Source organism: Apodemus sylvaticus, chromosome 6 (assembly GCF_947179515.1).
Source record: "Apodemus sylvaticus chromosome 6, mApoSyl1.1, whole genome shotgun sequence".
Taxonomy (NCBI): domain Eukaryota; kingdom Metazoa; phylum Chordata; class Mammalia; order Rodentia; family Muridae; genus Apodemus; species Apodemus sylvaticus.
The window spans coordinates 120,921,160-120,938,273 of NC_067477.1; the positions used below are offsets into that span (position 1 = coordinate 120,921,160).

The 17,114-nt window shown below is 40.1% G+C and overlaps 1 protein-coding gene across 7 annotated transcripts in view; it reads left to right on the forward strand.

Moving 5' to 3' along the window:
• Positions 1-17,114, forward strand: part of Ltbp1 (latent transforming growth factor beta binding protein 1) — a 397,974-nt gene that overhangs the window by 224,320 nt on the left and 156,540 nt on the right. For all 7 annotated transcript variants that reach the window (XM_052186373.1, XM_052186374.1, XM_052186375.1 and 4 more), the window contains 2 exons: positions 151-378; positions 1,764-2,038. In XM_052186373.1, the coding sequence (XP_052042333.1) occupies positions 151-378; positions 1,764-2,038 (503 nt within the window). The remainder of the gene's footprint in view (positions 1-150; positions 379-1,763; positions 2,039-17,114) is intronic.

A 17,114-nucleotide genomic window follows, 5' to 3' on the forward strand; every position in this document is an offset into this window, starting at 1 on the left:
AGCTGAGGGCCTTTTCTTGCTCATGCAAGAAGAAACAGAATGTCTGTGGTAGGACATGTGTTTGGGTATGCTGGGAGGGGGCCCGACCGATTGTTACTTAACCGTTGGGAAACTAATGAGCTCTCCACATTGTCTTTTTCTCCTTTTCAGTAATTTGCCATCTTCCATGTATGAATGGTGGCCAGTGCAGTTCAAGGGACAAATGCCAGTGCCCTCCAAATTTCACAGGAAAGCTTTGCCAGATCCCTGTCCTTGGTGCCAGTGTGCCTAAACTCTACCAGCAGCACGCCCAGCAGCCAGGCAAGGCATTGGGGAGTCACGTCATCCATTCCACACACACGTTGCCTCTAACCATGACCAGCCAGCAAGGGGTCAAAGGTAAGCTTCTCATCCTCATCTTGCTCATTACCCAGTCTTCTGTCACCAGGGCAGAGCCACAGAGAAGTCTCGGCAGGCAGTGAGGACTGGGTTTGAAACAGAGGGGAGCGTGTGGATGGGTGATCTGAAAAATGGCAGTAGAGATTGGATGTGGGCCCACCTATGTGGCTGCAGGACTGTCTTGGCTATAGTGATCCGGCCTCTGGAAAATAAGATAGCCACAAGAAGTGCCTGCTTCTGCCAGGTCAGAAACAGAAACAAGGTCAGGCTCCGACAGCAGCAATAAACCATGGGCCACACCATACCTGATAATGAATTCTGTAGCTGACAGATACTTGGTTTGAGTCCTCTACAATCACTTAACTTCACTGGGCTTCAGTTTGTCCATCTGTAGGGGAAGGAAAGTAGGTCATTTGGAGCTCAAACGTACTGTGACTAATTCATTCTTTCAAAGCTGGCATACTTAGAAATATACGACTTTAAAAGGGGGTCAGTCAAGTGCTACTGGATCTTACTCTTTAAACCCTGAATGTTTGTGTCAAAAGATGAACTTTTTGAAATTTTCTTTGAAAGGGTAGAAAGGCATTCTTGTTACACATATAAGAAACACACATTAATATGTCTCCAGAGAGTGTTCATATGTGTTATCTATATGAGATATGTAAAACAGATAAAAGAAGCATGCTTTGTGAAACTGGATCTCTACTTTTAATGGGAAAAACTTCTGCAGCAGTCCTAAAATTATGCAAAAGAAGTTTCTATAGAAGAAATGTTATGAAATATACAAAATAACTAATTTCTAAGAATCATTTATCATGTGGTAAGGTGAGCTCACCTATGGTAAGAGCAACATAAAGTCACAATTGTGTGATCCTAGTCAAAATAATATTCTTGTGTTTGGATACATCACTTTGAGATACTTTAAAGTTTTTATATTTAAAACTTACTTAAAAATTTTTATTATATAATTATTTGAGTCATTCCGTGTGAGTGTGTGTGTGTGTGTGTGTTTGTGTGTGTGGTTGCACTTGTGTGTGTACCACAGCGTGTGTATGGAAGTTAGAGGTCAGTTATGAAGTCCGTTCTCTCCTTCCACCATGTGTGTTCTGGGGATCAAATTCAGGTCATCAGGCTTTGACAGCAGACCTTTACCAGATAAACCACCTTACCTGGCTACAATTTGATTTTTTTAACTGCATTAATTTGTCATTTTGAGTACAAAATTCCCCCAAAAATTGATGTCTATGTCACAAAAAGATACTTTGTATGTGTTATCCCATGTCTATTGGTAGGTGTTTTTGTATAAAATACATTTCATGTTTTAAAAATCCTGACTTTCCCATTAATTTGTCACAATTAACAAATTGTCCTCCTGATCTTTGTAGTGAAATTTCCCCCCAACATAGTCAATATCCATGTGAAACATCCTCCCGAGGCTTCTGTGCAGATACACCAGGTTTCCAGAATCGATGGCCCAGTGGGCCAGAAGGTAAAGGAAGCTCAAGCAGGCCAGTCGCAAGTCCCTTACCAAGCGCTTCCGGTCCAGAAGACCCAGACAATGCATTCCACGTACTCCCACCAGCAGGTCGTTCCACACGTGTATCCCGTGGCTGCTAAGACACAACTTGGCCGATGCTTCCAGGAAACCATTGGGTCACAGGTAAGCAGTGTGGTCCAGACCATCTTGATAATGTTTTATAGATGGAACATTATCTTATCAAGAACCCAGACTTGGTACAAATAAATCTCTATAGAAGAGACTGACAAGTTATGGTGAGTTTTCAAATAAAGTTTTATTGGAATACAACTTTCCTTATCCATTTGCTTTCCATATGCTAGTCTTATGCAGGGATGGCAGAACTGAGGAGAGCCAATGAGATCATGTGATCTACAACACCTATTTATTTTGTGGCACTTTACTGAGGAGAAAAGTCTTGCTGACATGATATATAGAATAATTTTAAGTATTCAACTTTTGGATGTGTTGCTGGATCTCTGTGCTTATTTGTTATATATATGTGTGTGTGTTGTAATGGTCTGTGTGTAAAACATTCCAAGCATGCGATGTGGTGAAGGAGATACATTATACAAAGATGCTTGAAAATACTTGTATATACTTGTATAGTGTTTTTGATAATTTAGATGTTGGTAAACGTACTTGATTTTTGAATCTCCTATATAATAATAGTTAACATCAGCTTTCATTTTCTTATAAATTTTAATTAAGATGGCAATAAAGAAATTATTTAATGTGAATTTTAAATATCATTGGATTTACCATAACTTTAGCTTATATCATAAAGCAAGAGAAAGATCATTTCCTTTCAAATTCTCCATGCATTTTAATTAAAATATAATTATGTTATTTTTTTATTTCCAGTCCTCTATCCAGTCACTCCTGTGTGCCCACTTGCTCCCTCTGAAATCATGGGCCTCTGTTTTCTGTTCCCCAACCACTTGGAACTTCTTCTTCGGGCTATGTGATAATGACGTACTTTGTCCTGTGATCTTGTCTATCTTTTGCTTATGCTTTAAATACTCTCCAAATACAGTAAGGAAGATGTGTTTTTCATTCCAAAAGTAATGTATAGGAGGTGGGAGTAAGAAGGAAAAGGAGAAAAGCTATAGAACTATAGAGCCAGTTGTCCTTATTCAACTAACCCTCAAGCCCTTTTTAGATACTAAGTTATTGTAGGATTATCATCACCCCTCTAGAAGAACTGAAAGTTAGCTTATGGATCTGAATGGAGATGCAGCTTGCAGAATGGAAAGACAGCATGGGGAATTAACAGAATTGTTTAGAGCCAGGGGTTCAGCATTAGGTGGCAGTCAACCAACTTCCTTATCTGCAAATTAGAGGCAAGAATATAGTGCTTATGAGTTATGTTAAGATTAAACAGAATAATTAAGTGAACTGCATTTTGTAAATGTCATAGAACTATGCAAATATTAGCTTAGAGGGAGGGTACTGATAGTCAAACTTTTAAAAGCAGAGAGAGCTGAATAGTCCAGTATAGGCTTAGACGTGAGCAACCTAAGAATAGTTGCTTAAGTTTATGTCATGTAGCTTCCCGAAGACAGGGGGAATCCCTCAATCTTCTAAATGGAACATTTATCTGCCCATGGATAACTGATTGTCACTACTTTTGGGCTAATCCTGATTGTCCTTCATTCAATTGGATGATGCATAAGGCATTTGTATGGCAGTATTCCTGGTGTGTTTGAGGGCTCTAGCATAATCATTGGTTTAATCCATGGATAAGTTAAAATCTGACTAGAGATTGGGAATTGGTAGAACTAAGGAAGGTGATGATGCATGGCTGGAAGAGGTAGGCCACCGGGTTGGTGTGGGAAGAGTGCATTTCCAGCATGAGGTGACAAGGTACATCTTTACCATAGGTCCAGAAGCATGGAACCAGCCTACCATTTGCCACGAGCCAATTGCATCTCAGGCACCTTGTTACAGTGAGAACATAGCTGACTGAAACAGGGAACTTGAAATAACTTTTCATTCCTTCAGCGAAGTCTCGTATTAGTAGTTGGAGTGATGAAACATCATCCACTTAAATTTATCTTTGAAGAAAAGGGATAGATAGGAACAACATAGCTGAAGGTACATTTTATACACGTCATAGTTTTGCCCCAGAAGAGGCTTGGAGACAGAAGGTACATTTGCTGCCTTTTGCATTGTTTAGTCATTCCAGCTTAGGTTGGTCATGGAGAAAGGAAAAAGCAGATCCTTTTAAAACTGTGTGCCCAGTACCTTTCTCCCCAGTTTCCAAGTTGGAACAGAGATGATAAAAAGGCTTTTAAAACGAAACATAACAAACTTGTTATTCTCCCATAATTTCGGACAGATGATGCTAACTAGAAAAGATGAAAACAAATTACTTATAAGCCTAAACTGGACTATTCAATTGAAGTGAAATAAATGATTGATAGAGTTGCCTAAATAATTCAAGCCCAGTGGAATACTCTTGCCTTATCTGGATCCCATTCTGACTTTCAGCTGCATGGTCCAGACAGTGATCTCAATTCTTAATTCATTTTGCATGTGTAGTCACCGACACGTAGCTTCAAAATAAGACCTATTTCATCAGACATTCCTAGCATGTATTTGTCTTTCTGCTTGTGAGAAATACTGTTGGAAGGTGAAGTTTGCCTAATTATCTAGTGCAGTTCACATGACCCATATAATTATTGGAAAATAATCAATAGTATATAGATATGTCCTGCCAAGATGTTGGAAAGAAACAGACGCAGACAGGTGTCAGTGGATTTTAGATGAATAGGGTCAGGGAGAAAAACCACCTCTTCATCACTTTCACCTTGCTTATTGTGAACACTAAGTAGTTGAAGCTATCGAGACGTAGCATGCATGGAGAGAAATAAGCACGTAGGTCTATATTTTGCTATCAGAGTTCATATACAAAATGATCTTGACAGAAATAGTCCATATTTCTGTGGCAGCTTCTAATATTTAGGCCATAAACTCATAAAGTGTAATTAAGCCCATGGAAGTTTTCTAAAGTAAAATTTCAGATCTATCTAACTGGTCAAGAAAAATGAGCAATTGATTACAACGCCAAAGTTACAGAGGAAAGGAGGAGGAGTTTCAACAGATGGAAAAGATTTTAAGAGGTAGATGAGAAGAGAGAATCTAAAGAGGTCAGAGAAACAAATGGCTTGGGAATCCTGACAACTTTGGTGTGCATATTTTTAAAGGTCTTCAAACTGAGGCATAGTGAAATATAAATAACTGATAATAAAGTCAACATATCTTGAAGGCCTATGGTTAACAAGAACCAAGTTCAGCATGGCTGAGGGTGACACAACCACATGGGATGTTCACGTTCTTCCAAAAATGTCCAACCTGAGCCTAACTGAACCTTCACAGCTAAACTCTAGAGGATAGAGAACACCAAGGGTAAAATTATCATATAGTGACAGGAAAAAAAATCCATAATGTAGGGCAATGTTGCCTTTTATAATCATGACATTAAAAACAAAAGTAGGAGGGCTTTTCTATAAAGAGACATCATGGGAGACTTACAAGAGATGGGGTTAAATTAATTAAATTTAAATGTTTTTTTTAATATCATTACATTTTTAATAAAGAAAAATTAAAAAGCATATATAATGGCAAACAACAATGATCTTAGACACTTAGGTCATTTTTTGTTTTTCTTTTTTTCTTTTCTTATTTGTGTATTTAATGTCTATAATGGTGGGTTTTTTTATTGGTCATTTTACTTATTTACATTTCAAATGTTTTCCCTCTTCCCAGTTTCCCCTCTGTAAACTGCCTATCCCACCCCTCCTCCCCCTTGCTTCTATGAGGGTGCTCCCTCAGCTACCCACCCACTCCTCCCTCACTGCCCTAGTATTCCCCTACCCTGGGGCACTGAGCCTACACAGGACCAAGGGCCTCCCCTCACACTGATGCCATAAGGCAATCCTCTGCTACATATGCGGCTGGAGCCATGGGTCCCTCCATGTGTTCTCTTTAGTTGGTGGTTTAGTCCCTGGGAGCTCTGGGAGGTCTGGTTGGTTGATATTGTCGTTCTTCCTATGAGGCTGCAAACCCATTTAACTCTTTCAATCCTTCCGCTAACTCCTTCATTGGGGTTCGTGTGCTCAGTCTGATGGTTGGCTGCAAGAATCCCCATCTATATTGGTCAGGCTCTGGCAGAGCTTCTCAGAAGACAGCTATATTAGGCTCCTGTCAGCAAGCACTTCTTGGCATCAGCAATAGTGTCTGGGTTTGGTGGGTGCATATGGGAGTGTCTGCACATGTGTGGAGATTAGATGTTAACTTGGAGGAGTTAATTCTCTCTCAGGGGTAGAACCCAGGGTGTTAAGGTTGGTTACAAGTGACTTTATCCACTTGCTGAAGCTAAATCAGATTACCAAAAAAAAAAAAAAAAAAAAAAAAAGAAAAAAAAAAAGCCAGATGTAAAATGTTTCAGAAACAAATGGAAAAATTGAACTGGTTATTAGATGCTACTTTGGAATTCTTAATTATCTAGGTGTGATGATAGTGTTGGGTTTATGCAGAAATATGTACTTGTTCTTATGAGTTGAGTGGTAATAGTTTTAAAAGTGATGCATCATAATGGCTATATGTTTTTCTCTCATAATGTATTCCATGCACCGATGTGGAGAGATGACAGCAGCTGTTGACTCTGAGAACTCAGCTTTCAGATTGCTATCATATCAGTCTTGGAATTGCCAGGCATGGCTGGATTTTTTTTTTAATGAGAAGAAAGGGGAACTAACTAAATTTTCCTAGACTTACAAATAGAATATTGTGTTTTAGACTGAACTTGAAAAATACGACTTTAATACATTGAATAAAATTTTAGAAAATGATATTTGCCAGTTTTATCTTTTGATTGGGGCTGGTTATGAAGATTCTAGGTATAAGACATTGATCTGTAGCAACTGTGAAATGCTCATGGGTCAACAAGAGGGAGGTTGTAGATAAAGATATGTAGTGTAGGGGGAGGATCATCTAGATTGGGTTATAGAATATTGTGAAGAAAGTGAGTGCAGTGTACTGGGCTGCTCTGAACTCTTTTACTTCGAAGGCAGGAGAATGCTTAGTGTCATCCTGTAGCTAACCCATGGGAGGAAGGGCTTGCAGGAAGGTAACTGGGTGGATTTTAAAGGATAAATCCAACCTTGATTGGTGTTAGGAGTGATGTATTCTTGACTGTAGGTCAAAGCATGGGGCTTTATCAGAAGAATGCAAGGGGATTGGTGGAGACAGTTCATGATCGGTGACTAGACCTCTGGGCAGTAGATTTATGTCAGAGGAGGACACGTCCTTGGATGCTGTGATAAAGAGGAGACAGAAATAAATAACACTGGAAATCTCTGTAGCAGTTTTCACCTTTGTAGAGAGGGCCAAGATGGAGGAGGGACATTATTTTTAAACTTTTGTACAAAGTGTTCTTTAATTTTTCATGGTCTAAAATACTTGCTAATGTTAGGATCAGTAGCCATCACAAGACTCATTTAAAGAGTAGAAATAGAGAAAACGTAAGGTGACTTTGAGGACAGACTTCTTGAAGTTATAGGCAAGTCATAGTCTTGGCTGATTTAAGCTTCTGTGTTACTTGGAGTAAATTGCCACACTCCTTATATATTGGAAAACATTTGCCAGATTGTTCACACTCTGACTGAGTTGGAGTTACAACTCTGGTGGTTGCAATTACCAACTTTTTGCAGGAAAACTTGTTTTCATGAGCTTGAAACTTGAATGTTCCATTACCCAGGTTTCAGCTACAAGGAGAGGCCTAGCTTTATGGAAGTTCCTGTCAGGTCTATTACTGCATCGCAGAGATGCTGAATCTATACATCCCTTTCATTGTGTAGGGTGGCTTCAGATTGGTTCCCTTAATAATGACCCAAAATCAGGTATTCCATGGCCTCTACAATTGCGATGGTTCTAAATGGGTTTTGCTAATTGGCCAGTTGTTGAAAACAAGCCTTTTACGGTGACCAGTGATGCCAGATAGTTTGAAATGGCCCCAATTTTGAAGTGTTTAGAATCACAATAGTAGAGTTCAGGGTCCAACTTCCATGCTGGCCTAGTCATTGCCAGGTTACACAATCATGCGATCACAGTCTCTTTGTGGAGTGCAGCAACATGGCCTATAATTAGACACAGGCGTTACAAAGAAGGCAAAGCAAAATGTCTCAAGACCTTCACATTGCTAATGGTGAAAGAGCAGAAAATTCCACATATAAACACCCAGATTAGCTATGAGGTGCAGAAATACTGGAAAACCCGAAGGAGATATAAACAGAACATTTTTATAGCTTCTAACATAGATAAAAAGAATAAAATGCCACATGAGCACACTTTCATAGACTGTAGCCATGGAAAGCTACAGAGATTAACACTGTGGATCTTGTAGAAACATCCATAAAAATTAAAAACAATCATAAGCTACACATTTGATGATAAAGGTATCTAGCATACATTTTACTGAAGAAAAGATTAGAAATAAAAGGAAGGGATAGAACATGATATATAAAAAACAGACATTGGAAAAATCTGTTTCCATTAGTTATACATCTTATAAACAATGAGTCCTGAGACAAAATTGAGTCTAAATGACACAGAACTGTTTGGTCGTCTCTTAGAGGTGCCAGATGTCGCTGCAGTGGCTCTTGCTGGGCAGGAAGAATAGAGACAGAAAGAACCAATGGAGAAAAAATATTAATTCGAGATAAGTATGTCTTAGACAACACTGTCAAGGTCAAAAACCTCAGTGCTGAAACACACAAGCGCACTTTCGTGAGACACACATTCACACTTGCGGTGTTGTAGAAGAAGTAGGACCACTCCGCATTTGTTTTAAGTAAAAATAAACACTATTGAGGAATTAACAAGAAAGCTTGCACTGGAAATGGAAAGTATCCTAATTGCTGGGCTATTTAGAAAGTTTTTAAAGAAAAACATCTTGGCTTTATTTGCATAGATTCTGTGTTTGTGCCATTTGTCGCTGCTATGACTGTATACCTGACCAAAAACTCCCAAGGTGGAACGGCTTATTTTTGGTTCAGGTTTGACATTAAGGGAACAGAGTCCTCAATATTAGGGAGGAATATGGTGACTAGAACTGGCTTGGTCCTGAGGATCATGAATTCGTGGATGGCTTCCAAACATTGTTGAGAATGTGAAAAGCTGAGATGGAGCCTTCAAGGTCTGTGTGAGTAGTCTAGTTTGTAGTTATGCCCCAAGGCTGAAAGGTTCCACAACCTCATCAGATAGCCCCATCAGCTGGTGAGCAGGTATCAGGAATGCAAGACTCCAAGGGATGCTTTACGTTAAGAGACTAACAGAGACCAATGAGAGACTGGGGAAGTAGATATGAGACCTGCGAAGTCTGTGTCGGGGGGGGGGGGGGGGAAGGAGGGAGGGAAGAAGAAAGGGAGGCAGAAAGCAGGGAGATGGGCTGCAGGCTTCCAAAGTAGTTTCTCAGAAATGGGAAAGTAATTTATTGTCCAGCTAACAGAGCTAGGACACTAAGCTTCATTTAGAAGGCTACTCTTTAATTTCTACCTATTTTAGACTTTCTCTGTAGATTAATGGGGTGAGGCTAGGGCTAAAACTGAAATCCTAGCTGCGTCCCAACAGCATGCTGGGATTATCTCGACACGTCTACACTGGCTAGTTCCCTAAGAGGAACCCAGAGTCCACCAAAACAGATTGGATGTGAATAAACTGGTGAGATGGGCCAGTGGGTAAGGATGCTTGCTGACAAGTCAGAGTCCCTGAGTTTGAACCCTGGGACTCACATGGAGGAAGGCAGAAATGACTCCCACAGGTTGTCCTCTGACCCCCCTCATGCACACTATGACCCATGCATATATCATCCCCGAGTACTTTAATAAATGTAATGAAACTTTTAGAAAAACAATAAATACTTACTCAACCTTGACCTTCAATTATACAGTGCTCCTGTCCAGAGGTAACAGCATTGTCTACCTGGCTCAGCAGAAGGGGGGTGGGGGGTGAACGCGTGGCTTGCTTTCTTCTTGCTGTTGACTGAGGCAGGCCCTGTGATTTTAAGGCTGGTCTTGCTTGGGAGTTGTAAGAAGGGTCAAAGCAATGACCTTCATGTGTTACAGATTCTTCTTGTCCAGACGTTTGGGAAGGCAGAGCTGGATTACCCAGTGATGTGCTTTTCTCCCTGAATAGAGCTCCTAGTTGGGGTATGCTGATCACATTTACTGAAGTTTGGCCTTCTTCTGGTTGAATAAGTCATCAACACCAGCCACTTCCTATGCCATCTGGGTTTTTCTTCAGTGTCCCTCTTAAGTGTTCCCTTGTTCTAACCCAAAAACGCCTAATGGAGTGTTAGCAAGTCTCGTGTCTCTAGTGTCTCTTATATGGCCTCTCTCTGTATCCATTCTTGCCAGACTTTACCTGTGTCAATAGCAGAAGGTTTTGTTGAAGGTGTTTTGCACATCTCAGTGATAGGTTCTGGAACTCTTAAGTGTTTGCTGGTCTGGTTCCAGCAACTTCTGCCAGACAGCCTGTGAGGGGGCCTCTTGCCTGGAGCAGAGAAAGATCAGCAAAATACAGGGCTAGGATCCAAAGGAGGTGGGGGAACACCACATGTGAGAGAGAACATACCTCCGTGTCACTGAGTGTCTGCCAGCCTCAAGGAGAACTGCTAGTTTTCCTTGGATGAGGAATGCAGGGCTCAGACATTGGGAGAGTCAAATATAGATTCTCAGAACTGGGGTCGAATACTTGACAGAATGGGTGGGACCCAGACATGGTACTTCCTGTAGCTTAACATCCAGTCTTCCTCCAGGCAACTGCCCTAAACTCATCAACCTGAAGTCTTTACTCTCCCTGACCTGTCCATACAGAAACAAGTCTGTGTCAAGTCACTGGTTTTCCCTGACTCTTTTCTCAGATGTTTTTCCATTTTATTGGCCATGAAAATACTTTTGCCATGACATGAAATATCATCATCAAGCTTCCATATTTTACCTTTTAGGCACACCAAAACCATAAACCTACTAATTATTAGACTCTTGGTTTTTATACAGGATCAGACATTGAAAATAATTATGACCCAGAGTTGGGGCTTTTGGTAAGCCACTAGCAAAGTTCTGAATGTGTTGAAAGGAGTTTTGAGAGAACATAGCTTGCCTCAATGGAATTTTAGATTCTATATAGCACAAGGATGTTTAAAAACTTATAATTGGTATTTCTGAGAAGCTAAGAGTCATTTCTTGTTTCTATTCTTTTGATTGAATTAATATTTTTTAAATTGAAGTTGAATCATCTGGCTTACTAAGAATAGTTTGGAAACTGTGATCGAAAACAACACTTTCATGAGATGTTCTGAGAAAGGATGAGATTTGTTCCTCTCTGCCCCCACACCATTTCTGATAAGATAACCATAGTGTTCCAGTTTTTTATACTTCCATTTTCCCCTTCTTCTGCCTCCTTTTTTGTACCAAGTATTTATATACAAGCTGAAGATTTGCTTCTAAAAGACCATCTTCCAGAGGCTGTTCATGGTGCTACTGCCATTGCATTGTTTAACTAGAGTTTATTTTAAGTTTGATTTTGTATATATGTGTGTGGGATACCGATGGGTCCAGGTACCCTCAAAGGCTAGAAGAAGTCCTCAGATCTATTGAGTCTGGGGTTACAGGGAGTGTGGATACCCTGACATGGGTGCTGGTATCTGGATTCAGGTCCTCTGCAGGAGAAGTATGTACTCTTGACCACTGAGCCATCTCTCCAAGCCTGCTGTTGTATACGTCCAACTTGCCTGAACTGGAAGAAAAACCTTTTCTGAACTGAGAAGGATTGGTCTTCACTGATAATCTTCATATGACTTGTTTTCTTAAGGAATCTGAAAGCTTAGAATGGCCAAGTTAACTCCAGTTTCAAGGATTTGCCAGCACTGAGAGTATTTTAAACACATTTTCAGCTAAGAAGAATATTCTAGAATATTCAAACAAGATATTTCAAACAAGACAGATCTGCCTCCAGCATAACCTTTGTGCAGAGGACTTGATGAGAATGGTCAGGCTGTAACAACAATTAAGAACACAGTCTTCACATTCTGTGGCTTTGAGGCAAGCCTCTTAGGACATTTTTATAAAACTGATACATGACAGAGAATGTTCTCAGTCATGGCTGTATTTGACCTTTGAAACACTGGGAGAGAAAGGGAAAGTAGGTATTCAAGCCCCCCTCCCCCACCCAGAGGTGGAGACTAGCATGTGATTTATCTAATTCAAGTCTATAGCTCGCATTCCAATAATGCAAGCTCGCCACTTCCTGGGCCCATTTCATCTCATTTTGAACTGAGAAGCCTCTTGAGACATCTGAGACCTGTGTGCTTCTGCTGTGGCACTTTTGACATCTTTCCTTTTTTTTTTTTTTTTTTTTTTGCAATTATAGGCACTATTGATACAATACCTATACAAGACCTATGGGCAGAATGATCTAGACAAACATCAGTTACAGTGAATACCTGCCTAGTTGCCCTCAAAATCATCCTGATATGAGATGAAGCCTCTTTAGGGTCATTTCCTCCAGAGTTTTCTTCAGGGCACTTCCCTTCTCCTCTAATTGCATTGGAATATAGTCAGACCATTTCTGATTTAATTGTGTTCTTCTTACCGTTAAGCTTGCTCTTTTCATGACGGCAAGGACACTTTGGATGAGCTGCATAATGGGCACATATGAACCATTGCTAATTGTATCTGTGCTGCTCCAGTTGGGCCAGGCTGTGTGACAATAGCAAACCTAGCAAGTGCTTTCCTTTTGCATGGACTGGTTTCCTGGAGGAAAGTGGAAGACTCTACCTTATACATTTGCTGGATGTTCATGCAATACAATTGATCTACTACTCACAATACTAGAACTTTGCCAGAATTGAACCATGACAATACTTGATCCTCATAGTTGCAGAAGAGAGATGATTTTAGGAACATTGATCCCATTTCTCACTCCTCACCAGTTGGGTACACAGTCTGGTCTGTGGATTGAAGTGCATGCCGCAACTTCATGTATTGAGACCTCTAATATTACTATGTTGGGGCAGAGGCTAAAAGGAGAGAATTGAGATTAAATGAAGTCATAAGAATGGGGCCATGACATGATATGATTAGTATCATTAGAAGAGAGGATTCCAGAATACTTGCCTGTGTTCTATCTCTCTTCCTGTAGACTCCCAGTTAAGAGATCATGTGGATACATAGCCAAACAGGTGCTGCCTACAAGGCAGGAATTGGCCATGCTAGCGCACCTCAGCCTTGGGCTTCAAAGCTCTAGAACTGAGAAATAAATGTCTGTGGTTAGAGCCATGTGTTAATTTGGGGAAGATAAATCAGTTGAAAAAGTCCTGCCATGTGAGTATGAAGGCAGTTCAGAATCCATTAAAAACACACAAACAAAAAGAAATAGGCTTAGAGGCAGGGATTTGTAATCTCAGAGACAGGAAGATTCTTGGGGCTTGTTGACCAGCCTCTGTAGTTTTCTTAGGGAGCTCCAGGCCACTTAGAAACCCTGCCTTTCAAAACACAATGGGCAGCACCTGAGCTACAATACCAAGTTTGACCTCTAGCCTCTACACATCTGTGCACAGGTGCAGACCCATGTATATACATACAAAGCCATTTAGTTTCTGGTAGTTTGTTATGGCAGTCAGGTAGATATAAGAGTGTTTAGGGGCTGGAATACGTTGGGAAGCTGGTGGCTATTTGTTGGGCAGGGATTGCTCCTGTCATACGAGGAAGGGCAGCCGACAATACAAGCTTAGTTCCTGCTCCAGAGATGTAAATGAACCTGTTGTGGCTTTCAGTTTTTCTATTGAGTTATGTCCAAGCCACAGGTAATTAATAGTTTTAAGTTTTGTGTAATTGGGCGGGACACAGAAGAACTGAAAACTTAACCAAATGGAAGGCCTTTGTTAAAATTTTGTGTAGTTCTATGAAATGGCCTTTGTGCCTTTCATCACATCTATAGAGACAAAAAGAGAACTGCTAAGCAATGATGTTTAACATAGAGAAATACCCAGCATAGTTAAAGAAATAAACATCACTCTGCAGGTGATCCGGTTGCCGTAGCAACGGCAGGCATGCCTATCTGCCCATCTTTATTTTTTTGCGGTACCAAAGCTCTTTATTTTTAATCCATAGCCCTGTCAATATAATTTAAAACAAACTTAAGATGATAGACATTTATGCAAATGTAATAATGAATCTGGTATTTTGTATGCAAACCAAAATTTATAATGAAAATGAAATGAATTTGACTTATTTGCTCTCTGGCACTCCAACTTACGGTATGTTCTATGTTGCTTTCCTACAGAAGAAAGGCTTGTGAGACTGAGGCGAGAAGAGGGTCATGATAGATCTTAATTATTCTTTTAGTAGCTCAGGGAGACCAGTGATGTACAGATGGCAATCTGGAAGACTAGTCTGTCAAAATTCCCAAATCACAGAGGCAGAGAAAGTAGAGAACTGGATTCAATGTTTTGTTTTTGTTTTTTAGTTTTTTTTTTTTATTTTTTGGAAAGATAAAAAAGGACAATCATATGGCATGCCCTTAAGAATACTTTTCGCTTTGTATGTTAACATTAAAAACCAATCCTTACTGTAGTGTTACTTTAAAAATGCCATTTCATAAACTAAAGTCATTATCCGGAGTTCCTTGAACGCCTGGTTTGGCTTCAGCAGGCTTTAAGCAAATATACTGTCAGAAATCAGTGTGGATACATTTCCAGCTGCTAATGCCCTAGTCACAGCAGATACTTTATAAAATCAATACCCTAAAACATCAGAGGATTATGCATATATCAGATACCCCAAATGCCAACATTGTTTTAATTACTCTAATAAAAGAAAGCTGGTAGACATAAAAAAAAATAAAAAAGAACTTGCCCATGAAGAATGTCCTACTCAAGCCAAAGCAATTTTTTTTTACAAGTTCTTTTAGAAAATCTGGAAGCATTTAAGCATTTTCCTCTTCTTTTATGGGACAATGCCTGTTGGCCTGCCAGTGAGCCACAGTACAGAATTCCCCGTTAGGACAACGGTCCCTGTAGACTCAAATATGTTGTTCTCCTTGCATTAATGACAATGTTAAAAAATTGGAACATTTAACTTTGGCTCATAAAAGTAAATATGGTTAACATCTTAGTGCAGGGACATGGAAGAGCTCTTGGTGAGGCTTTCGAATCTGATTTGGAGCCAATGATGAGCCATTCTGCATGGAAAGTGGCCAGGAGTCACCTTGCTGAACTGGGGTGGTTTCTATCATCCTGAGAGACTGGTGATGCTCACAGCAGCAAAGCCCAGGGGCAGGGGTTTAGATGAATCCAGTCTCTCACGTATAGTCAGTGCTTTTTCTTTCTTTCTTTTTTTTTTTTTAATTTTTTTAATTTTTTTTATTCGATATAATTTATTTACATTTCAAATGATTTCCCCTTTTCTAGCCCCCCCACTCCCCGAAAGTCCCGTAAGCCCCCTTCTCTTCCCCTGTCCTCCCACCCACCCCTTCCCACTTCCCCGTTCTGGTTTTGCTGAATACTGTTTCACTGAGTCTTTAGTCAGTGCTTTTTCATAAAGGACTTTATTCTTGGTTTTATGGAAAGATGTGGAGGATTTTTTTTTTATGAAACACAACTTATATTCTTCAACATTAAAGTAATGAGGGTAGTGCTTTTGCTTGGTAAAAATCGTCAAGGTTTTGTGTCAGCAATTTTTGAATAGCATGCTTTTGAATGTGAGTAGACATGAGAATGGCTCTGGTGCAGAAGGTTATTAGAAAGTGACGTAGCTAAGTCATATGGATCAGTAGGTCATCCTGTGGCTCTGTATACGTGCTCCATTCATGCAAAATCTGCACCTCTATGAAGGTTATGAATACCTCTGAGAAGTTGTTTATTGATAATAAAATGATTGTTGTGCCTATCCTTTCTAATTAGAAAGGATCCGTGTAAGAGCCATACCTAATTTCTGGTAGGTAGAGACACTTTTATTGTCTGTACAAGTTGGCAAGAGAGGGCTGTCATGGTGTTATGGTCATCACTGATGACATGGGTCTGGCTCATTCTTTTAGAACAAGTAGGAACAGTACAGAGGCATGGGCTCCAGGTAGCTGAGATTGTGGGCGGGGTACAGTTAAGGAATGCAGGTCTTTATAGGGAAACTGATGGAGTTGAACATTCACTACTAATCCCTAGCCACCTCAGTCCTGCTCTGGTGGGGGCTTCATAAATCATTATGTTTAAGAACATTGATTGTCTATCAATTGGTTTGTCTTTGCAGTTTTATTAGTGAAGAGATGACATGCAGAGAGTTAATTCGTTTAGTATCTCCTGATGAGCTGTGGCAGATAGGGGCAACTCTGAGTTCTCCTGGCTCTTAGTCCTTTCTTCTTTCCTTTAGTCTGTCCTCTTACACCATCACTTCATGGGGCACTCGGTCTCACACATGGACACATGTGAGCATGCACACCCGCGCGCGCACGCGCATGCATGTACGCACACATATATAACACACATAAGACTTAAAAAAATGGTCAGTATACCATTGAAAATGTGCTAATACTGGCAGATTGGTAGAAGTTGGGTGTTTCATTTGGTGTTAGCATTCCGTAGATCAGCAGTTTGCAACCTGTGAGTCATGACCCCTTTGGCAAACGTAGCAACAAAGATAATTTTGTCGTTGGGGGTCACCACAAAATAAGGAATTATCTAAAAGGTTTCATTGGCTTCAACTTCCTGAAGGGTACTTAATCCAGTTGAACATTTTTTTTTTGTTCTTTGAATATTCCCGAATATGTTTATCTTAAATTTATTTTTTCTTCCTTTCCCATAAATGGTCATGCTTTACAACCCTGGGTATCAGATGGAGAAAACCATACCTTCCTTTTTATGTGTAGGTTTATGTGTGTGTGGTATGTGTGCATGTATGTATGACGGAATGCTCATGCAGAGACCTGAAGTTAACCTCCAGTGTCTTTCTTGATTATTTTCTGCTGTATTTATTGAGGTAGAATCTCCCTCAGAACCTGACGCTTACTAGTTCTGCTCACTTTAAAAACCCAACTTGTACCGGAATGTCCATTTCTGCCTCCAGTGTGCTGGGATCTTGGTAAGTTGCTATTCCTGCCTGGCATTTGCATGGACTCTGGAGAATCCAAATTCAGGAATTCTTACTCTTGCACAGCAGATACT